This window comes from Filicampus tigris, chromosome 4, assembly GCF_054856515.1.
Source record: "Filicampus tigris isolate MCC_2025a chromosome 4, RoL_Ftig_1.0, whole genome shotgun sequence".
Classification (NCBI taxonomy): Eukaryota; Metazoa; Chordata; class Actinopteri; order Syngnathiformes; family Syngnathidae; genus Filicampus; species Filicampus tigris.
Window position 1 is genome coordinate 12069577 of NC_141220.1, and position 25193 is coordinate 12094769.

Consider the following 25193-nt stretch of genomic DNA (forward strand, 5'->3'; position numbering starts at 1 on the left):
CATGTCATGCCTGGCCACTTGCGATCCAGTCCCCAGCAGCTGTTTACTAGCTTGTGTTTTGTTCATGTTTTAGTGGTTTAGATAAGCCTGTTCTCACAAGAATTCAATAACATTTTGTATCAACAGAAACGCTGTACTATGTTCTTAACTAATTTTGAAAAATTTTTGGCTAATTGAAAGAAGCTTGATTTGTAAAAATATTTTTAAACAAAATTGTGAGTTCTGCATAATATGTTATGCTTGACTCACTTAGGCTGTCCTTCTATTTTTTTTAAATAAGGTTTATTTTAGTTTTAATTTTGTCAAAGCATTTTCTTTCTTTCTTTCAAGCATTCAACTTGTCTGCCACATTGCAAAGTGTGTTACAGCAGATTTTTTAAAACTTTTTTTATTTTTTATGATTTCTGAATTCTCGCGAGATCAGCATAATGATTGTTTAGCACAATGTTCTTAATGGTATTTACCAGACCTTATGAATTTGCTTTTTTGCAGCATTACAGCTTTAAATATTGCTTCCTAAGTGTTTTGGACTAATTTTATTTCTTAACATATTAATTTACTATGTCACTGCACTCACTGTTGTTTTTGTTTGTTGTAAAATATTAACATTTTCTATGATTTGTACATGTAATTCAGTTTAAATGTGACTATTATTTTCAATGTTTTTGAACCAATTTAACATAGCCATTAACCCATTTAATTCATGATATGTTTGATTTTTCTTTTGTTTTGTTTTGTCCTCCCCAAGTCTGTTTATGTCCCTCATGCACTGGCGTTCAAGAGATCATATGCCTCAAAGGTAGTATCACACCCATTGCCATCAATATCACCCCCTGCATTCCCGATCCTGTGCGCATGTTCCAGTTCACTCTATAAACGCATTTCAGCATCTGGCCTAGAACTAACCATCCTTTCTGGATGCATGTCAAGTGGGATCACGGCACCCACTTACTCACTCACACTTGCACACCACTGTCTAAACATGACTTCTCAGCAGCGCTTCACTTTCAGGCCACAAAGACTTCCGCTGATGTCAAAGGTTGCCCCTTTCTGACTGGTTTGACATTAACCTGCCTATCTGTCACTGCAATATGGTGTTTACTCCAGTGTGGATGCTGGACAAACATTTCCTATCGTGCTATTTGCTCCCTTCTGTCACATTCAAGCTTGTAACGCCCTTCCAAGTCAGTTTTGTTTGGGGTCGACATCCCTGTATCAAAATGTATTGCCTATTGTAAAGAGAATTTCCTGGTGTACTATAATGCTGTAAGAAGTCCAATGAGGTCTTTGTATGGACAGCATTGCTGATTTATGTTTTAATATTTATGTAAAAGGTGCCCTATGGAGCTTTTGATCCGTGTGCTGTTTGCAGATTAATTTTGCAAGGCACCTTTGGCATAGATTATATATTATAAGATTTAAAAGATATGAATGACAATCCTGTTTATTTTCCATGCCAGCGCACTTAAGTGCTTAGTGCGCAATGTTCACCACCGTGTCGTGGATGCAATTTTCCTGTTAGTGAGTTCTTGAGAGCCCTTTGCCAGGTGCACATTTCTTTGGTTTTAACAAACGCCTAATCTAACTAACGCTTTGTTGTGATTCCACCAGAAAACCTACACAGAAGAGGAGCTGAATGCCAAGTTGACACGTAGAGTCCAGAAAGCTGCTCGACGACAAGCTAAGCAGGAAGAACTCAAGAGGTTACACCGGGCCCAGGTTAATAGCCACACTAAAACGTCTTATGACAAAAAGGAAATGTGATCATGTTTTATTGATTTGTACGAATGTAATAGTTCCTACTATTTGTGTCACAAAATCAAATGTTTGATGGAAAATATATGTATCTATATTAATTATCTCTTTCTATCGCAGCTATATACCGTAAATTCATCTGGGAATGTGGGTATGATATTTTTATGTAACTGTTTTCAGTGCATAGTTTCAGAATTCAGCAAGAGGTCAAACCGAATCCTAATTATTTATGCTGTGTATGTCAGTGAATTTAAAATGCACTGTGTTATGCAATGTTTTTGCACAACATCTCTTCTGACCATGTGCACTAAGACCTCCCGTCTCCCTTGGTGAAGAAATTCACTCTGGTGGTTTGTGCAACTCATCTGCAGTATTTCTCCCTGTCCGCCGAGTCAGCACTAAACTACACTGGAGAACTCTACTCTTGCACCTCTTAGCAGTGCGCCAAAGAGCTACCACATGTCACTGATTAAAGTTGCAGCAATGCTAAAGCAGGGGAACACTTCCAGAGTAAAGGTTCTCGGTTCTCAAACGGTTACATTTCGCATTTTATAGCAAAATATATATATATATATATATATGCACTGAATTTACAATTTTATGGAAATACATGGCAGCTCTCACATGCAGTTCATTTGGCTTTACTAGGTTGCCTTATTTATATTTATGCTGTGGTGTTAAACATAAACTTATTTTTCATGCTTTTGGCAGTTTGCTGGTGAGGGTTTGACAACTATAACTGTCAGTGAGAGGTAGTAAAACCCGTTCAGGTAAAAATGCATTCGGTAGTGGTTTAACACGGTGACCAGCGTTAGCAAGCTCCTTACCGTGGATCCTGCCAGCAAGCACAATTTGGGAAGTAAGGTGGTGACTGTACAGGATGAAATTTAATCTTTGTATGACTTTTTAAAATGGTTTCCAACTTCCAAAAATAGCCTGATCCAGAAATCTTTTATTTGTGCCCTTTTCCATGCAAAGTAACTCTAAATTAGTTTATATCCACGACACTGTATATGTAAATGACAAAGCAATGCACGAGACGAGGAAGCTGTTAATAGGCCTGCTACTGGATGGTACAGTATGTACTAGTAGCGGATTTTCAATGATCTTCATGGTTGCATATTTGTTTGAACTTTTGAAGATTTAATAAATTACATGTTGTCACACTTTAGTGGGCATTTGATCTATAATGTTATTTTTTATTTTTTATTTTTTTTACAATTAGATTATCCAGAGGCAACTGGAGCAGGTGGAGGAGAAGCAGAGGCAGCTCGAGGAGAGAGGCGTGGCTGTGGAAAAGGCATTGCGAGGAGAAGCAGGTACTCACTCATTCTCCTGTCCTTTCTTTCTATTTTTTTTTAAACTTCACGCAGCAGAGTAGCTCACAAATCGTACTGCTTCAATTAAAAAAAATATATGTTCTGGGAATTTTGTGACATTCAAACGCGGCAGTGTTTAGCTTATTTTTATTGCAAGTGCTTAAAGGCTCCTCTCCCCTTTGAGAGCACCTCTCATAATAATGATGCTTATTTTTATTTGGCTATTTCTAAAACAGAATATTAATGAATACGGTGATGTAAACTAGATTTGATAAACAAAAGAGCTGTCCCTGTGAGATCATTTAGATCTTTTTCAAACATTTCATTTTTTTGTGCAACAAAGGCAATTCAATGTTGTTTCTCTTAAGCAATAAACATTCTTGCTAAGGGGCCATTGCAGATAGTATAAACAACAACTTATTTGTAAATCAGCATCACTGTTCATTAAGTAGTGAAGTTTCATGAACATTAAAAGGACCATGTTATTTACAAGATACAGGTTATGTGAGTGTGTTACAAAGTTCCTCTATTGTTGGGTTGTCATGTATATTACTGCAGTGAAAGCTTATAACAATCAGATGTATTCATGTATGATACTGTGCAAATGTCATGGGCCACTATGAGAAGTGTTGTATTTTTCGTTGCAATCAATTTGACATTCAATTTGACATTATATAACGATAAAGTAGAACAGATACATTTAGTATGAATATGCAAAAAACAAATCTGTTTCCACAAAATATGTAGATGTGGTGCATCGGACGAGGGAGAAAAGGAATTGGCGTCAATCTGAACAAATGTACACATACAGGAATATGTTTATACATGTTTACAGTATGAGTCCCAAGCATCGACGCAACCTGTCCACCTCCCAAAAGCAAAATGGCACCTCCTGTCTGTTCAAAGTCCTCCATGAATAGCCTGCTAAATAATGAATAAAGGGACAAGCAAACTTAAAGAAGATGCTCAGCCCAATTGTTTTCCATTTTATTCAGGCTGAGCTAGACCAATCCGACGTCTGATTGATGTAGCGAACGAACATCGTCGTAGCATCGGACCCCATCGGGAAGCGTCTGGTGGGCGTTTCAGCATGTTGAATCGGTGTCGCAAGTTGTGACATTTGGTCACTCTGATTGGCTGTTCACTAGTGAATCGGCGCGGGGGGCAAGAACAGGAAATGACGAATGCGGATAAACAGTGAGCGTGCCTTGTTGCCTTAATCTTTTTACAAGTACAAGAGCGAAGATTGGCAATGTAAGTATTCCACAATACTGTGTCAAGAGGGAGCGAAAAATATAGAGGAATGCATTGTTTATGTTTTTATATTCCGCCTACCGCCAATAGCTTTCCGGTTGGCTTTTTCTAACCATGAGGAATAGTGACTACCTTTGCCGATTGTATGGAGGGGTATTACATCTCACACATGCGAAAAGGTACCTAATGGTCGGTGTGGCTATCTTGTCGTTATGCTGTATTTATCCAGTACGACGTGCCGACTGTCGGCCTAACGCCACAGGGGGGTAAGCATTGGTCACAGTTGGCCGACGTCGGATTGGTCTATCTAGGCCATTAACTGTTTATACCTGGCAGAGGTGCTATACCTGGAGGATTGCTAAAATGCAAATTTAATGGTGGATTTAAAGTTTTGCACAGTATTGTATATACATTGAACAGAAGGTGTATTTATTTGTATTTCAAGTAACCAAGTGACTGTGCATTCCGTCCAATCAGTTGTTTCTCTGCTGTAACATGTTTGCCACTCTACTTTCTTAAAGGAATGTACAAAGGTACTTATACATTACCCAAACAGCACAAAAGAAGATCAGGTATTAGATTCACAAATGTTTCTCTTAATATGAATGACACTGTTACATTGGCTCCATCTGTGGTGACACTCTGTAACAGTTCTCCATCTTTGAGCATTGTAATTTGTCTCTAACGGCCGCCATCGTTAGAAGAGCTGCATGCACTCAGCAGAATGTGTGTCCCGACAAAGATTTGTGTGTGTGCTTGTTCTGGATGCATGTCGTCTCCTTCACTGTCACTCAGCGAGGACCGTTTCTGTGATTCTGATCTGTTCTGATGGTCACTGCTATATAGAAAGAAACAAAGATTTGTTTATTGCAGCTAAGTGCTGTAGCAAAGCTATCCCTTGTGTTACATTGTGTTACTGCAATGTAGGACAGCAGCAATCTAGATTTTGTGTTGAATGTACAATATACACGGTTGTATTGGGCCATCTGGACCATGTTTGTGCACTACATCACAGTCATGCTGGAAGGGAAAAAAGGCCCTTCCTGGAACTGTTCCCACAAAGTTGGTAAACATCTTTGTAAAATGAGTTGAAGGGAACTAAGGAGGCCTAACCCAAACACAGATTTAAAAAAATAAATAAATAAATTATGAGGTCTGTCCCATTACCTCTGTATCTTATACTGCATCCTGTTGTACTCAAAGATCCCATTTGTGACCCAAATGCTCTTTTGGTGAGAAATCATCAAATATTCAGTCATTACTTTATGAAATGAATCTTCTATACTTGGCAAAATTAAATAATCGTATTTGATTGGATGACATAACATAGCCATAAATGTCCAAATGAAGCAGACTGAGCCAGTTCTCAGCAATACAGCAAATTTATAAAGTAGTTGGATTATTTTGATAACTGTCATGTGCTCATGCTCACAAGCTGTTTGTGCTGGGCACTGTGGTGAGTACAGAAGGGTATGTCTTTGAGTGTCCCTGCAGGTTGAAGTGTACCTATATGTGTGCATGCATGCTCATTTTAGGAGGGTTGTTCGTGTGCCCAGCGAAGGACAGTGTGAAATAACTCATATGTCTAATATATCCCTGTCATTGTAGACTATTGGGGAGATTCTAATTACAGTGAAATCCTGGACTTACATCTGGGCGGTATGTATTTACATTCTGTCGCTTAAAGACTAACCTAGTGGCTAACTGAATCTCTCCCCACCCTACCTTTTGTTTTCCTTGGAGCTTTGTACCCATCTACCTCCATTGGCTGGCTGGCTGCCTGGCTGATTGGTTTTAGCATCATTACAAAGCCTCCATTCCGCTTGTCCATATCCTCTGGCCTTCAGGGCATCAGACCAATCAGATCGACTCCAATTTCTATAAACCTAAGATGGATTTTTGAATGCTGTATAGTATAGGCGACACTAATTGTAGTTTTAATTGCAGCACATCATACAGCATATAGCACACAGGTGTTGCTAATATTTTGCTCCCCTCATGTCTAAAGAAGATAACAGTGCATTTCTGCCCCACTGTGAGCTACACCCACAGAAGAAAGATACATAAGATAACAGTATTTGAGCTCCAAAATAGTAGAAGTACTACTGTATGTACAGTAACAAACAAACACAAATCTTGACTTCTTCACTCAATTGTTAATATAAAAAGTAAGGACCAGTACAATAACCGAGATGAAAAAAAAAAATACATTTGGACATTGAAGGTATGACTGGCACTATATGAAATATGAATCCATGAAAAATATCACAATAAGCAACATGATGATGTCGGCGGATTACCTGTATATTATATATCCGCTGTGAAACAAATGAAAGCCCAAAATGTTATCATTTTCATGCTCTCTATAATTGGCACATTCCCTCTTCATGCAAATACGTCACTGCCAGTAAAACCGTTCCCAGCAAACTAAACTTTAACATACACTTTAGTTCTGACAAGTGAAAAGTAAAATATACAGAATGTAAAATATATCGTAAATAGCACATGACTTTGATATAATATTGCGCAGGGATGGGGAAACATTCAGAGCACAGCTTGTGTCCTTCCATTAGAAACAAATATGTTGTTTGTCCCATTAACTGTGTCCCCCCAGTGTAAATAATACCTCCGCCTTGTTAATATCCCTAATAATCCAAGCTTCTCTTATCTGCCGTAGTTGTGTCCCATTATTCTTCCCTGATTTTTTTTTTCTCATACCTGCTCAGTTGTTGCTCCCCAGTATTTATACAGTGTGTGCCAATGTCAAAGCAACCCCTCGACCTGTAATCTTAAGTGTGATTAGTCCATAATCACCATGTTGGACTTGTCATTTTAATTGCAGTCTATGAGGTGAGATTTCGGCCCTTGAATCCACTGTAAAATGGTATCTTTTCAATATAGAAAGGCTCTGCGTTAGTCTGTATGCATCACCACAGTTTTAAGAGGCACATGACTTCTCTGTTTGGCCTTGTAGCTTGTTTACTCACCCACGCCAGGAATTGCTTGGGGTTTGGACATAATAATGAACCCACGGAGCAGAATGACTTTTCCTCCATAGACTCATGTTCCACAAACTTACATGCAAAATCCACGGGGTTCCAATTCAAGAGCTGTATGGAAAAAAATGGTTTGCTTTTTACTAAGGTAGTAATGCTCGGTTTTGACTCTCAAATGGGTAGTCATCAAAGAACGTTTGCTGCTGTGGTTGTGGTTTTGTAGTGGTCAATTGTCTTCAATCTACACACAAAGTCAGATTAGCAGAAAATCATCTCAGTAGGACAGCCATGATGTGAAAGAAGTGTAAGTTTGTATACATACTGTAACTGTTGTATTGCATCTCATGACTGTGCAGACGTCCGCCCTTATTGTTGTGGCTGTGGTTATGAGTGAATTTACCGACTGCTATAGTGTTAGTTACCAACTCTAACATTTTCAAGTTTTAGGGAATATAGGTGTTGTCCCATGTGTGTTGTCTGCCTTGTTCTTTGAAGAATTCCTGGTAGTGAATCCGTCTGTATCATTGGGCTTTTGTATTTTATTTTCTTGACTCTGGCCTGTACTCTCTGCTTCTCTTGCCAATTTTGAATTCATAATTCAGCACTTTGAGTCTCATGTCTATCTTGGTGTAGTTGTTTTGAGTTTTGTAGCCAATAAGTCTATTATATTATGGACAATATGAGTTCATTATCCTGTTAAGAATTGAATATCATAATTACATCAAATGTGCGTTATTAGCCAATGTACAGTACATATTTGCAGTTGTGATAATGAGTAAACCGTCTTTAGCTCGGGCTTAAAATGAGCTCAAAGAATCTCTTCTTTATAACCCTCTAATGTCAAACTGCACATAGGAAAAAGCCAAGCGAATCTATTTCAAATAGTGAAGGAAAAATGTTATTCACTTGATTTGTGCTTTGGGAGATTTCTGACATCCACTCTGATCCTTTTGCTATGTGCATTTTGAACACACAAATATTAATCACACTTCAAAAGTCATCAAACAAGCATCAAATTAAAACAAGAGTTCAAAATACATGCAAGTAGTGTTTATAAGTGGGGTCTGTGGTGTCCTAGGCGAAGAAACAATTGTAGTTAATGATCAGTAAAAGCGTAAACAGAATGGGTGAATCTGCATTATTGACTTAAAGGCTGGATGTGCACTAGGTCCGAGTGCCAATGATGTGACGCCAATTTCCAAATGTTTTGATTGTCTATTTGCATATTCACTTAGTGACACTTATCCAATAAAACAGTATTTACGTGCGCATAAAACCACCCATGTGTGCGGATGCCCAAATTGCAAGTGAATTACTCCACAAGCATCCACACTCTGCACTGACAGCACACAAATTAACGGTAGTACATGAATAATACCGTTCTTGTAATGTAATGGAGTACAAATCATTAATACTCAAGCAAATGTTCACGTCTGTACTTTACTGTATTTATAGGTCTGTAAACTTTTTTTTACTCCAATAGACTTTGCCTACGCAGCAGTAAAGTGAATGGTCGCATAGTGATGGCGTGATCTGAGTCACAACGGCGGTTACGAGGGAGTGTTCACCGAGGAGTTGTGTTGGAAAAAACGGGGCCAGCAGGCTCGCTCCAAAAGAAATAAGTTCCTGAGGTTTTTTGTTTTTTTACCTGAAGAGAAAATATGTAATTACAAATGCCACGGCACAAATGCCATCACTGCCACCAATATACTGTAACGTGCCGCGTAAAAGGCATTTACTAACACTCTTCCATCGTGACGCCATATGTCATCACTGTGTGATCATTCACATTAACGCTTTGTTCTTCACATACGGACAGTCCTGCAGAGTTCCCACACATCCTGGGAAACCTTGAAAATGATTGACTAGTTTTCCAGTCATGGAAAACACATGGAAAATGAGAAAACAGTAAAATATCCTGGTCCTTGTCCTCCCTCTGCTTCTCCCTGCTATGTGGGTGAATAGACATCCGTGTTTATTTTCAGCGGCCTTCAATGGGCAACTTTAAGCTGTAGCACTTTTGTGCTTCATCTCTGCTTCTAGCCAGCACAGGGCCCCATGTGACGCAACCAACCAATCAAATTGCACATTCCCTTAGAACAGTTCTGCTGCCCGGTGTTTCCGTATGACTTTTTGTCGCTAGATTTACAGACTTTTCAGACCCAAGTAAGGATTTAGTTTTTCCAAAGAAGCACCAAAACTAGAGACTTTCAGTTCAATAGTGTTGCTGTAGAGTTGTATATCGAGTGTGAGGTTTCTCTCCTCTGTTGAGTGACAAAGAGCTGTAGTAGGCGTGCCGTTACTTTTGGCTGAAATGAAATACATCTCTGGTGTCAGCAGGGCCGCAGTGACCATGACGACAGCTTCGAGGTACCGACGAGTAACGGGTAGTCTTACTGGGCCACGTTTCACTCAGTACTCATACTTGCTCCATTGTCCAACAGCAGAAAGAAAATATGCGAATGAGAAAAACTTAATTAGTAATTCAGATCTGTTAAAATACTGCGTATGTGCACAGCAGAGGTCCAGCCTGTTATGCCGTTTTTAGTTAGTGTTACGCCCCTGGGCTAGTCAACCTGGCTGTGGTGGTGCCATGGGTGCTAGCATGGGGTGTGGCCTCTCTCCAACCCATCAGCAACTCATTAGTACATCAGATATATGGCATTGTCTTGATTTACTCAGCAATGAAAGTAATTTAGATGCTAAAATCCAAGTGAGATCTTGTGTTAGTGTTGTGAGTCTGTGACGTTCGCAAACGGGTCGTTCTTATGAACGTTTCTTTTGTGGTGAATGATGGAAATCGATTTGTAGCTGTGAGAGAGACGTTTTTTTTTTTTGTTTTTTTTGTGAGTATGGTATTTGGTAGCATTGAAGTAATCTGATTAAATGGACATAATACAAGGTACAATTGTAGGAGGTAGAATGTATTAGTGTGTGTTGTGATAACTTGACTTGTACCGTAGCAGATGAAAAACGTCCTGGAAAAGTCTCGAGGAGTCCCGGAAAAGTCCCGCAAAAGAAAATAATTCCAAGAAAGATTGGGAACCCTGTGCTGGTAAAAAAAAAAAAATCGTCCTCCTCGCCCCCTATTGAATTACGAAAATGACTGATCTGAAGATTCAGTATAAGTGCCGATTCGGACAATTTAATTGGTCCACTGTAATGTGTTTCATAATTTCATTCAGTCAGATGTGACGAGATTATCTGTAAATCTATTGGCAACATGAAGCTTGTTATTAAATATTGATAAATTACCCGTGTCACATTTAAAGGCACAATGTTCAAAGCATGGGGAAAAAATAGTATCCGAAAATGAGGGTAGTACTCATGTTCACATCTACATGGCGGTCAAGAATCGCTGTATTCATCAATTCATAATCGTTATTGGCATAGCATACTGTTGGAATGTTCTGCAGGTCTCGAGGCCATAAGCCCAATTAGCAATTTCCAAAACAACTACTTACACAATGCGTGTTCTTTTTATCTTTCAAGAAAGTATCCAATGAAAATAAAAGACCCACACAAGTCGATTGAATTTTCTCGTCTGTTTTCTTTTCCGTCGGAAGTTCAGGAATCGTACAATGAGCAGATCTGAGCAGGTTAATCGCGAATGCTCTCGAGACGGGCGAGGGCAGAAAAGAGGCACGGTCTAACATGCAGCCCTCACATTTATACTGTCTTCAAAATCTAAACATAATGTGGGCTGGTCTCCTCCCTGGCTGGCCCTGTCAGTAGGGCTAATCCTCTCCAGCTTAGTCAGATCAGGGCACACTGACTCGAACACCTTTAACTGATTATGCGATGTCCGTAAATGTGTAATTGCCATATTGGTTTTTGGTTAACCTGTTGGCTAATGGATAGCCATTCATATTGATTTAGATCATTCAATACTTATAAAATTGCAATCATGGAGAGAAAGTGGAGAAAGTCATCAAATTGAATGGTGGTACTGTAGCATACAGTCTCCTTTTGGAGCAATCGTGACAAAAATATGAAAACATTTTATACTTTAGTACCGCAAATGTCACATACAGTATGTTAAGAATAGAAATAATCTTCGACTGTTATTTTCTTTTGAGATATCTGTACTTCTACTCAGGTGTTACTTTCAGGTTCTTTATGCAAGAATGAAGAATAGTAATATTAAAGTAATTTTATTATTTAGTAGTAATTTTATTAGTAATAATAAAATTAAAATAAAAAAGTTGGACTGAGCTTAACCCTCCCTCAATGATTTGAATGGGGGTGACCTCCCCATTTCCCTGCTGGATGTTCTCAGTAAATTATTTGCTTATTTATTGATGGACACAACTGCATATTTCCAACATGTGGGTCGCCGGCCCACCCGTGGGGGCGATGGCGTTGTGGCCACGGGACATTCACTACATACTGAACAACTTCAAAGCATTCCTGGGCATGTTATATATGGTTAGAAAACTGAGTTTCCGCATATTTGAATGATACCAAACATTAAAAGATTCATTCATATCTGCAGGCTCGGCGAGCATTTTAGTCAAAACAATCGCTAACACACAAAAAATATGGAACTCACCATTTCATCCTCAAATGTCCGACACAATTTCATAATCCATCATCAATGATCATATTACGTCGACAAGGGTCCAGTAAAGGTATTCCAGTAATATAGTTAGCCCACAACAAGTCTGACATCCATAAAGCCACGTTATTAGCTTGCTGCAACTGTTACAGGTTGCATCAGATACGTATACATATTACATATGTACATATTTTCCATCGTAGATTGAGTTAACTTCGACGACGACGACGTTTCAAAACGTAGGCTAGACCTAAGTTTGATTGATAGCTTACTTGATCCAATAAACTGATGTTTCCCATGTCAGAGTTCAACAACAGCCAGTGAACATATTCCATGCGTAAATAGTACCACCCCTGCATATGGATGATTCATCAGTTATGTTTGCAGTCACAACCAAACCGGCTAAGATGGTGATTGACGCATTCAACGGCCAATGAAATTCTTCAAAAAAAACATGGGAACCTTTTGAACAAAAACAAGAACTCATTAGAACTCAGATTGTTGAAGCATTCCACAATAGCAGCCTTTTCCCCTACATACATCAACATGGTTGCAACGTGATTCAATGGGATTCAAATGGCACACTTTTGGGTCGCCTGGACATCCCCTCAGTAAAACTAGTGTAAAATGCTCATTTTCTGTCGTATTATTGTCAAATTTGAAATGTAATTGGAGGAGCCTTTGAGCTGTAATCCTGTTGTGTTATTTTAGTCCACCACCTAATACAACATTTTCCAGGCAGATTTTTAGAAAAGAAAAAAAGTAGGCGGACATAAAAACCGCCTTCTTTTATGTGTTCAAACATCCATAATTCAGTGCCAGTAGCACTTAAAAATACTCCAAATGGTTCAAGTACAGCTTCGGTTTTACTTTGGGTGCACCTTTTTAGGCGTTCAGGTAAAAATACCAGGTGACCTGCATGGGGTTAATAATTTTTATGTTGGCTTTTGTTTAGGTTTACAATGTGTTTTTTAATGTGTTGTTTGAGAGGATGCGGTGAATGCATCACTGACAGGTTTATTGCAATGACGTCAAGCTCGCTTTGACGGTTTATGTCCGATCTGTTGGTTACAGTCGCATTAAAGGTATCGGATAAGTATCCAATTTGTATGCACATTTTGAAGAGGCCTGATTCCCATCTGAGATTACCTTGTACAGTATGATTCCGTGCTTTTTTTCTCTCTTTACCCTCTCAATACATTGGAATTGTCACTTGAACCATACGGCGTAAATCCAGCCTGTTAAGCTTTATGTATGGAAGTGCAAGCCTTTTTATTCAATTGTATCCTCAGATGAAGAATGTGATGGCCTAATGGAAGCGTATAGAAAGCATTACCAGTGCATTATCAGAAAAGCTTTTTCTACTGGGTTGTTTTCCTATTTTTACTCCTACTTTATTCAACCCTCATACCTCAAAGGTGATCACTCCCACCTTCTCCTCCTAGGTGATTTGTCTTCTTCCTGTCTCACTGTTCCTGCCCTCCTTTGATTTTTCTCCTCCATGGTTTTCTCTTCTCATCACACCGTGTCCCCTCACCCTCCCACACCGTGTGTCCTCTACTGCTTCTCTCTGTAACATCTCTGCTTTTCTTCTTCCTCTCTGTCATTTCTACCATCCCTTCTCTATTCCGCATCAATATCCCTGTCTGCATCAGTCCCTCGCTCCCTTTCCCCCTGTCTTGTGGAAGTTGAGCCCTTTGTGGGGATGCACCGTCGGAGAACCCTCCCCTTCTGCCTCTGCTGTTCCCCTGAAGGTAACCTAACCTCGCCTCCTCTGCTTGTTGGGTGTGGCAGGTTACCATGGCAACCACAGGGGTTCTCCAGAACTGGGCTATTTACTTGAACCCTCCCTCATCTTCTTGCTCTTTCCCCCCTCTTTTTCTACACCAGCTCAGTAGATTTTCCCACAATGTTAATTTAAAGGGCAAACTACTCTGCTGTGGTGTCGTTTTGAACCACCTGCATGTTTTGTTTGCAAATTGAGCACGTTGAATAGTTCATTGTCATTATCTTAAAAATATTTTAAGATAATTCATCAGTGTCACGTATCCCCAAAAACACACACACAAAACAATTTTGCTTGCAGGCATAGTTTATGATTCAGGAGTGTGAACCTTGCATGGTGTGAAGTTGTGTTATAAATATTGGAGTCCTACACAAAGCAAGTTTTATAAATTAATGAATCATCTGGTTTGTTCTTATAGCTAACCCCTGCCAATGGAGATTTTGCCTGGGTTTCAAATTGTGAAGTGTGTGAAGACACAAGCTTTTGTTTTCATGTGTTATCTGATTGATTTATGCTTATTTTAAGTTCTCTGATGGCTTTCCTGTGTTTGGTACCTTGGGCTGAGGGCTGGTGGTGGTGGTGGAGATGGTGGAAAGAAATATGTTGAGAACTCATAATTAGGTGCTCTTGGAAAAAAACAACAACAGCAACAGTAACTGAAGCCTCATGTCTTTAGTTATCACTTCACCGCTATCTACAACATGCTCTCACCAACTTCATCTTCTTGTTCGAATATGGCATGCTGCGTTAAAATTTCCTTCAATGCTTCAGTGAAACTTCTTGGATCCTCTACCTACTGTCAAGTAGCAGTTATTTCTTAGCATGCAATAGAGAAATTCAGAATCCCTGCAAACTACACATGACTTCTTTCTTGCCAGACCAAATAGCGCATTGTGAATCTGTCCATCAGAGACGTCTCGCATTTCATCATTCATTTGAAAAAAGCAACACAAACATTGTATTAATTTTGAGGTGAGCATTTACACCACAAACTTCCATCCATCCATCCATCCATTGTCCAATCCTCTCATCCGCACAACAGTCGCGGGTGTGCTGGAGCCTATCCCAGCAGTCCTCGGGCAGCAGGCGGGGTACACCCTGAACTGGTTGCCATCCAATCGCAGGGCACACAGAGACAAAGAAACAATCCCACTCACAATCACACCTAGGGGCAATGTAGACTGTCCAATTAACATACCGTGCATGTTTTTGGAATGTGGGAGAAAACCGGAGTACCCGGAGAAAACCCACGCAGGCACGGAGAGAACATGCAAACTCCACACAGGAAGGCCAGGGATTCAGACCCAGTGGACATGCTAACCAGTCGACTACCGTGCCGCCATGCCGAAAACTTGAGTTTTATTTTTGATTTTTTATGTGTTACAACCAGACGGAATAGCAAATTGAATTTACTCTCAACACAAATTCTTAACAGTTTTGAAATATTTGGCTGAAATATGAGATCATGGTGAGAAAAGCGATGAGGAAACTAAGGTATGATTTTTCACATGCTTCAACTCACCCAATTCAGATAATTTTTTCCTCCCATGTGGCCAGATTTGGATATGTGTCGTGTAAGTGTAAGCAGAAAATTACATTTACATTGCATATCGTCAAATCCGAATGAAGCATCAATCATCAGGAGATTAAATCGGTCAGTATGACTGCAGTGGAAGTGGTCAGGTGGAATTATATACAGTGTTCCCTCAATTTTTGCCGGTGGTACGTTCCATAATCCCCCACAATAGGTGAATTTCCGCATAGTAGAGTTTGCCCTTTGGGGGGTTGGGGGGTGTTAAGTCATTACAAACTCCCCACACAAACGCCCTTCTAAACAATTGTTACACTTAATAGGTTTAACTTTTAAAATGTAAAATGGTGAATAAATACCAGCGCTGTAAATCCTTGTACTTCAGGCAGAAGTTGTTATTCTTCGTCTTCCACTTACAAGACGAAGGAGACGGCCGACGCCATTTTGCATACTACAATCAATGGACCAACTTCACCAATGGAGTCTTCTTGCAACGGCGGCGCTTCATCTGATTGAATGGACTTCACACTATTTCAACTAACATTGAATAGCATTGCAGCCTGGTCATCCTGGAAAGAGGATTCCCCCATCTGCGGCCTATTCTCTAGGTTTCAAATTTTTTCCCCTGATGGGGTATTTTTATTTCCTTGCCCTCCTGGGGGTAAAGATCAGGGTATGTCGTTAATATTTGTGAACTGTGGGTAAGTGAAGCCCTTTGAGACTTATCTGTGATTAAGGGCTTTATAAATAAATTTGACTTTGACGGTAGTCATGGCAACTAGCTTCCGGTCGCCACAACAAGGATTTACAGCGCACAAAGGTACATTAACCTACAAGGATTGTACTTTTAGCTACAATGCGACACAGTATTTCGGGTAAGCTAAGCCATTTGAAACTAAAAAGAAAAACTTTAATGTAGATATGAAACAGACGTTTGTCGTCCTCGTATACTGTCTGAGTAAAGTAGTACGCTCGGAGCATATTTCCAAATCCCACCCATGATGAGGAAATGGGGATTTGGGGGGACAACGAGCTCTAAAGTTCATGGTTTCGGTTTTTGTAAAACATATTTCCCTTCAATAAAAACTATTTTTTGTCTGCTCCAACTTAAAAGAAAAATAGCAAGAAAACACAATAGATGAAGTTTTGGTCATCGTGAGGATAAGCGGTTCTAATGATGGATGGATGGATGGATGAAAACTCCACGATCGACTGAAGCTGCAATAACCGAACCGCGAAGTAGCCAGGGAACACTATTGTCATGCCGGACTTCATTGAAATGCCTCAATTGATAGACTCTCATAGATCCAAACAATACACTGTGGAACTACAGCAAAAGCACATAAATTAACGGAACAAATTCTTTACCAATATTTTCAAACTAACTCATTCACTGCCAGGGACATATTTATTTGTCTTTTCACAGTCCAGTCAGTCCAGGAACTTTTTTTTTTTTTTCAAACATTTTCAAAAGTTAGGGTCAAAGAGGGTCTGAAAATGTCTCGCAGTGAATGAGCAAAGGACGGAGAGTCGGTCCAGTCCAAACTCAATTATATGTGAGGGCTTTAATAATGTACAGTATTAACACACTTTCTTTGTATTGATCTAAGAGGCCATCAAATATCATTAAGATACTTTCAATACCTTCTTCTATGTTATGTTTTGTACGTTCTATAACGTACTTTTGGAACATTTGATGTCCTTAAAGTTGAGCTTTGCGAATTTAGTTTTATTTATTGCACACCTGTGTATCAGGAACAGTTACTGGAAAAGTGTGTGCCATTTTCAATCGTGACATTTGAATAACAAATGGCACTTAAGTTAAAACTTTGGAAACACTTGCCTCGTTTTTTTTTAATATATATATTTTTATAATATTTAAATATTGCAATATGTATCAGATCGCCATCCAAGTATCGGGATCCGTATTGGATCCGGACAAAAGTAGATTGTCCCAGCCATATATACATGCACACACACACACACACACACACACACACAGTATGGTCCAGTGTTTTTGATTCTTAGGGATGTATTTGGCAACTCCAACTACATCCCGCCTACACACACACAAACACACACACACACACACGCCCCTCATCACTTTGTACTCTATTGAACCAAGAAGACTGTATAATAGTTACCCCAAAAGAACAGTCTGATCTGTGTTAAGCAAATGAATCTTTACAACAATTTTTTCTGTCCAACTTTTAAGTGTGTTTGTATGTGTGTTTGAGAGTTATTTCTATGTACTGTACACCTCCCTCAAGTCAAAACCACCACACCATCTTTATGTGACCCTGGGAAGTATGGACCAACTGACCACATTGGTGTCGGATCCATCCTTCCACCTCACCATCCCTCAACAAGGACATCCCACCATGGCTGTGATTGCATTACCCAGTGTCGATCCTTCAATGTCCTTGTGTGCCTTATCTGACGTCTCACATCTCACTGCCATACTCTTTCAACTTTTTTTCTCCAGGCATGGGCAAGAAGGATGATCCCAAGCTGATGCAAGAGTGGTTCAAGTTGGTGCAGGAGAAGAATGCCCTAGTCCGTTATGAATCTGAACTCATGATATTGTAAGTTTACTCATAAACCTTTTATGTTGGATTCTCTTGAACACTCTGTATGAATCACCCAAAGTGGCTGCAACACCCTTTGATATGGTCCACTTCCTGTTTTTGATGCTAGGTTTACATTATGTTCCCGGTGGCCATGGCAGCCCTGTTTTACCGAAATGTAAAGTGACGTGGAATTTGAGCCATTTTCTAGTCCGTATGCAAGTTTTGTTGTAAGGCTTACAAAACTTGAATACAGAATATGAAAAAAAAGTTTTTTCCCCTAACTATATTTCAGTTATGTTACAATACCTACAAAACTTGAATGAGGGGGGGGGGCGTTGCACCACATTTTGAGCCAAATTAAGCTGCTGGGTGAGGGGGAACATACAGTATACTTACTCACTCCCCCCGAACGTGGCAGAACACAACAAAAATTGAATGGACTGTGAGACACTTAGTGTATGCTGCCTGTCTGACTATGAATCGCCTGGTTTTGTTGCAGCCTGTTACTTGTACATACTGTCACGTTTTGTGGCGTTCAAATGACTGACTTGTGTACTCATTCACCCCATGGCCATGGCAATATTTTTTTTTGTCCAGGCCCGGCATCCACAGCAATTACATCCTGTATCGTTTGCCCATCTCATCCCCCTGCGTTGTCACGCCTATTTACTTTGTTCATAGCGGCCTGATTGTGACTGTGATTGTGGACTGAACGTGATTGCTGTGGATGCCGGGAACATAATGTAAATGTGCATAGCATGAGTTGATGAAACGATGTTCTTTTTTATTAAAATGGAAATATTTGCGTGAAAATTCACTTAGGTTAAAAAGTCACCACAGCTGAGACCGATTTTTTAACTAGCACCATAATAATTATGTAGTGTACCATTATTGGCAACCTTTTGTTGGTGGACCTAGCTAGACACTCTTTATTCTGTTGACAGTTAGTTCACAGAGACTTTTCGCTTTTGTGTAACAACATACATGTCATGGGAAGAATCAATAAATAGCTGTATAGTAAAACAACTAAATTACGCTGAACACAGGCTGCTGGATGCACTCCGTTGTTTAATTCAGTGTTTCACAACCACGAGTACGTGTACCCCTAGGGGTACGTGGAAGGAAACTTTTAAAAATGTATTATCAGCAACTTGGGGCAAAGCTGGGGCTGACCTGTTTTCTGAATCTGAGCTGTGATTGGTCGTTGTGAGCAGTTGTGATGTCATTTTCAGTCAACAGAAGACAAAATGGCCGCCCCCAGAGATGGCTAAAGACGAGTGCATTTTGCTGCTTAATTTATATTCCACAAACGCAAAATTAATCAGAATGCCGTGTTCTAACTAGTGGGCCGGCTGGGAACATATTCTTGAAAAAATAAGTTTGGGTTGACTTCCGCTTTAAGTACATTTATTTTATCATAACATTTATTAGGATAAGGCATTCAGGAAAGCTGAAAGTTCAGAGCTTCATAATTGATGAGGGTTGATAGAAGTCCTTCTGTACATTTTCGTTTTTCTTTTAAGTGCTAGAGAACTGGAGCTAGAGGACCGTCAGAGCCGACTGCAGCAGGAACTAAGGGAGCGAATGGCCGTCGAAGGTGAGTTTGTGGCTGATTGCCCAGTCCTCAAGACTGTGAGTAAATATCCTAAACACCTCTCTGTATGAGGCACTGCAAACTAAAACCTCCAACCAGTCATAATGAGAATATGAATATCTCTGACAGTGTCATCAAAGCATCCAAACTGTCCTGCTGTTGAATACATTAAATGGATGATCTGCTTCTATGGCTGCATCCACTGAAGAGATTGTTATACGTGCAAAACAACAGAAAATGGATTCTTGCTGGATAAAATAAAATGGTCGATAGAAAAAAATCAGGAGGACAATCTGACCCGAAATGCAAGGCTTTCTGTAGGTAAAGGATACAGTATTGGTGTTAGATTTGTGCTATAATTACAAGCATGTAAAAGGACATTTTGAGCATAAAATCATGTTTTGAGCGCAGGAGAACAGTTCTCGTCTGCTGACCCGAAGAAGAAGCTGCTGAACCAGCGAAGAAATGTGCGCATGCACGTCGAACCAAAGTGGCTTAAATTTGTTCAAATAAATGACCTCGGTGAAACTCTTGAAATAATAATACAACTAACATTAATAAACACCTCCACATGGACACACGTTGTAGAAGTAAAAGAGTACCCCGTCTTTGCTTGTTCTGGTGTTAGGCGGCTCCCTTGCCAAGCGGCATACTCTATGACCATGCTTTGCTAGTTATACTTGGAACTGCAGAATGATTTTTTTTTTAAAATCCATTGCTCTTTTTCAGACCACCTGAAGACTGAGAAGGAGCTTGCACAGGAAAAGCAGATCTTAAATGAGATGCTCGATGTTGTGGAGCAGCGCGATGCCCTGGTAGCACTCCTGGATGAGCAGAGGCTTCGAGAGAAAGAGGAAGACAAGGACCTGGAGGCTGTAATGCTCTCGAAAGGCTTCAACCTTAATTGGGTTTAACAAGAGTGAACTAAGTGCTCCAACAGGTCCAAGGTTGAAATGAGCTCGAGGGTCTCAGCCTTCCTTGATCAGCATCGTGCAGCGAACATGGAAAACGGCAGTTCGTCTAAATCTGTCACACCTGCAGCAGTGAATGTGTAAAGATTCCCAACAAACACACACTTGCACACAGTTGGCTGCTGATGAAGCAGCCTGAAGCGTTTACACATGCTGAGCCCACAGGCAGCTCTAGTTAATCACTTTTCAGGTTTGTACTGTCACTGTGGGTAAAAAGGCGGTACATTTGCAATTCATCATTACAGCTTTGAAGTGCTGGCACCTTTGGGAGCGTGTTTATAAAGACTTGTTCTCTCCGTAATGACCTAAAGGGAATATTGCAGTCTGGTCCTGCTGATGTAAAGAATTGTGTTTTGTAAATACGTTGTGCAGATGCAGTAACATTTTACTGCAGATCGAGATCCTCCTGCTAACCCTAAGAACAAATCGGAAGGCTTATAATGCTGCCTTCCTCCCCACTGGCATACTGATTTCTTCCTAAAGAACCACAGAGACAAAATAATGTTTCTCCCCTTTTAACATTGCGTTTTGTGGGTCCACACTAAGTCCTTCAAATAGGGTCTTAAATATATTCATGATCTTTTATCAAACATCATTACTTTGCATTCACACGCAAAGGTTTTCATGATGTATGTTGCACTTGTGCGTGAGCCAGCAATTGCAATGTGAGGCTACGTTTACACTACGTTCCCGGTTTCAGGCCAATGGGGATGGAACAAGATTGTTGCGACAACGCAGGGGGATTGCATGGCAAACGTAACAGGTCGACACTGCATCTTTTGCATGTTTTGGTGCAAGAGATGGATTAGCGGATTAGATGTTGACAGAAAACTTATATATCAAAGCTCTATTGAGCGTTCGTATAAATGTTTCCACCCACGCGCTGATGCCTGGCAGGGGAGCTTCAATCGAGTGCCGGGGCAACAAATGTGCTCCACATTTGCACGATGTTCATGTTCCATATGTCGAAAGCCTTCAACGCAAATGATGAGGGACCCCATCAGAATGTGAGCACCTGGGAGGGAATTTACTGGCATCTATGGTAAACCGTGGGCCAAAACATAGTGCACCTTTGAGCCTCCGGGACTCCCCCACAGCCCATCGTGTATAGATCGTAAGAAAACCTAAGACCTGAATACGGAGAAAAAAATGGCCACAAATCTCATGATGGGCCATGTTCTGGGCAAACGGGGCTGCAGTCGGAACGTAGTGTAAACGTAGCCTAACCAGTGAAGACTGCAGCCATGATGGCTATCGCTGTTATTTTGTTCTGACTGCAAGAACCAGGACAAGAATACAGTCAAAGCTCATTTGCCACTTTATTTGGTACACAGTAGAGAAGCGTAATAATTCACCATCCTCAAATTGCCTTTTTATTTGTGTCTGCTATTTATTGTCACTAAAAAAGCAAATTTAATGCATTCAACTCATCTTGGAGAGGGAGTGGTCACTTAGGAAAGGAAAGAGCTCACAGAACCCGGGGAGAACATGCCACCCCAAAATCCCAAAGACAGGTGTTGAGAGTCAACAGTACGTCTTATTTATTTTGAAGCCCCTCAGATGGCTGGTCTCGCTTCTATTTTAGCATAAATGACACAATTGATTATGTATGCAATGGAATCAAAGGTTTTATTTAGTTACGTGTCAAGGTTGCAAGATATCACAGCTTTCAGCTGATTTCCTCAGTTATTAATTCACTTCAGTACATGAAGTTGTATGGCATTTTTTTCATCGATTCACTAGTCTTTATGGTTTGTTTGCAAGCTCCCAATTGCATTGAAATACAAGGATGTGTGTGTGTATATACAAGGATGAAAAATACAAGGATGTGTGGGTGTGCGTGTGAGGGGCTGTCAAAGTTAAGCATGAACTGTGGAGATTAATTTAAATTTTATAATGCATTAAAAAAATTAACTCGGTTAACTCAGTTTTATTTACTTCCTGTGACAGGTGATCTCTGCTTACTTTGCAGCAAAACTTAGAGGAGAGTCACTGTCGCAAAGACAGACTTTTACGTAGTTTCACTTTAAAAAGTTGCTCGACGGCTCATTGGAGAAATCCAAAATAATTTGTGCACATTGCAAAGCCAAATTCAATTAGTTGTACGTCTTTGGTGTATCGTTGTTGTATTTTACAGGAAAATAATATTATTCAAGGATAATTTTTTTCCCCACATTACTTCCAAGACTTTCCTCAAGTAAATGTCGTTTCCAAGCTTTGTAAAAAAAATTGTAATTGAAAAATATGATCGCGATCAATTACGAAAAAATTTGCGATTAATAGTTAAAAAATTGTAATTTCTTGACAGCACTAATTAATATACATATATATACATATATATACATGCACGTATAAAATTAGGGATGTAACAATTCACTCAAGCCCCGATTTTATTTGTTATTTAGTTACCGATTGATTTTTTAAAAAATCGCTAGCATCCTTGTCTTTGTGTAGTCTCTGTCTAGTGTGGTGCTGAAGCCATTCACAAACGCAATACGCAACAATGGTTGGTGCACATAATTTGATCTACACGTTAAAAATTCATTCTGCAAATTAAATGGAAAAAATTTAAAGACATCATTTTTCGACAAATTTAATTTAAATATATATATATATAGATGTGTGTGTGTGTGTGTATATATATATATATATATATATATATATATATATATATATATATAGATAGATGTGTGTGTGTGTATATATATATATAGATGTGTATATATATATATATATATATGTATATATATATATATATATATATGTATATATAGATGTATATATGTATATATACTTTTGATGAGACCCCAAAAATGGCAAGTTTGTTCAACCATTAGCATTTCACCGTGAAAGAGAGCAAGGCTTTTTTATCCCTTTAGATTGGTCCATAATGTGTAAAAATAACACTCACACGTGTGGAATTTGGGAAAAATATTAAATTTACCAAAATGCGACCATATATTGCCAGCGATATATATATATATATATATATATATATATATATATATATATATATATATATATATATATATATATATAATACACACAAACACAATGTCTGACACTGTGCTTACTTCGTAGTTACACTGCTTTTCTCCAATACAGTAGTTGTGATTAACAAGTGATCAGTCCAGGGTTTCCAGAGAGCTGGGAGTGGCTCTAGTTTCCTAGTGACCTTGAAAAAGCTAAGAACTGTGTAGTAAATGATTGAAAGGATGATTTCAGGGATGTTACGCTGTTTTACATTTATTCATATGTACCTAATAAAATGTCAAGACAAATTAAGCGTTTCATTTCATCAACAGTGAAGAGCCCCCTTCTTGATTTCAAATTCACTGTATATCACACTCATAGCTAATGTTTACAAATACTTGTCCATATCATGTCTTATATTTGATGTCTCCTACAGTAACATACAAGGAGATTCACACACTTCAGCAAGTGGCAGTGTTCTTACATACAGATGCCTTTTTAAAAAAATATATATTCTTTTGCCTGAGTTTGTGTTTCAGTGGATGTTGTTTTAAGGGTCTCTAAAAATAATTTGAGTTTCTGGAGTAATGCAAATGCTGTGAATATTTTGCATCAAATTGGAACATCAATGACATACTTTTGGCCACTGTTTTACACCACATAGAGTACACGTTATATATGTATGTACTATGAGTTGAAACAAAGTTACACAATTCTTCAGTTTGTAGATTGTGAGTGTGATAAGTGTGACATGATTGTACTGATATTTATTAACGTGTGAAAACTGTATTATATGTAAAGAATAAGAATCCTGATTTTTAAAACTTCTGTTGACAGGACTTATGTCAATGCTTTGTGTAGCTACTTATGTGTGTTGGACGTATGCTGCAAACAGCAATAAAACAATGCAGTTTTCTTTCTCACTTTTTCATGTAATGGTCACTTTTTTTGGTTTGGACGTTACAGGAAAACATTCAGAGAAATTGCCATTTTGCCATTTTTGTGGACATTTTGTTATGTTTGATCTCTTAAGTGAAAAGACGTGAACTTTGTGGCAGTAGTTGTGTTACTGTAAACACTTACACTGATCTGTCGGTAAACTATAAAGAACTTTAGACTTATGAAAATGTGAATTTTATTTATCATAAAATACAACTGTTGTAGTGTGAAATTAATGACAAACTGATTGTTCAAATATGCAAAAATATTTGGCATGTAAAATAAAATGGTTTTATTTGCTAGAATATTGCTTGATGGAGTTCCATCTTGAATAATATCCAGATGTAAATTTAGCAAATAACTGCTATACGGCATTTTCTTTGCAGCAGACGAACACTTAATTTCTAGCAACAAACCTGATTGGAGTTTTTGATACAGTGTGTCCTTGTGGAAAGTGTAGCCTACTGCATTTTCCACAATACAATTGGGCAAAAATAATGAGATGCTGAACGTCACGTCACGAGGTGTTCTCAAAACGCTGCATTTTCTTTAAACTCAAGTTTGTTATCGTTGCTAAATTTAGCAATATGTTTACTGTATTGTGTAGTGGAGTAGAGGTCATATCTGAGGATTTTCCCCTTTGTAGTTTGTAAATAAAAGGCAAACCAAATTAGATCAGTGTGCACTGCAAACTACAACCACAAGAAAAACATTCAACAATTACTACTACTCCAACTTTATTATTATTAATAATGTATCTTCGGTTTCTAAATGCTATCGTAGTTCTGTATCTTATAATAAGCATCTAAAAAGCCTTTTTGATCCTTGTAAGTTCGTTTTAGTGCTAAAGCAGACTGTATATCGTCAATGCAGGAGGTGTACCTAATATAGTGTCTGTGTCTGGTGAGTGGTTATTTTGCGCTTAGTTTTAGTGCACTTAGATTGAA

General features: G+C 39.1%; 1 protein-coding gene across 3 annotated transcripts in view; it reads left to right on the forward strand.

The window, feature by feature from the left end:
- Positions 1-24230, forward strand: part of mical3a (microtubule associated monooxygenase, calponin and LIM domain containing 3a) — a 74689-nt gene extending 50459 nt beyond the window's left edge. For 2 of the 3 annotated variants that reach the window (XM_086029286.1, XM_086029288.1), the window contains 8 exons: positions 749-799; positions 1612-1719; positions 2981-3074; positions 4850-4900; positions 5937-5987; positions 17685-17784; positions 19293-19366; positions 20093-24230. In XM_086029286.1, the coding sequence (XP_085885412.1) occupies positions 749-799; positions 1612-1719; positions 2981-3074; positions 4850-4900; positions 5937-5987; positions 17685-17784; positions 19293-19366; positions 20093-20277 (714 nt within the window). In that variant the 3' untranslated portion in view covers positions 20278-24230. Of the gene's footprint in view, positions 1-748; positions 800-1611; positions 1720-2980; positions 3075-4849; positions 4901-5936; positions 5988-13537; positions 13637-17684; positions 17785-19292; positions 19367-20092 lie in introns of all 3 variants that reach the window. The other variant, XM_086029289.1, reaches the window with a different exon arrangement.
- Positions 24231-25193: the final 963 nt, after the last annotated feature.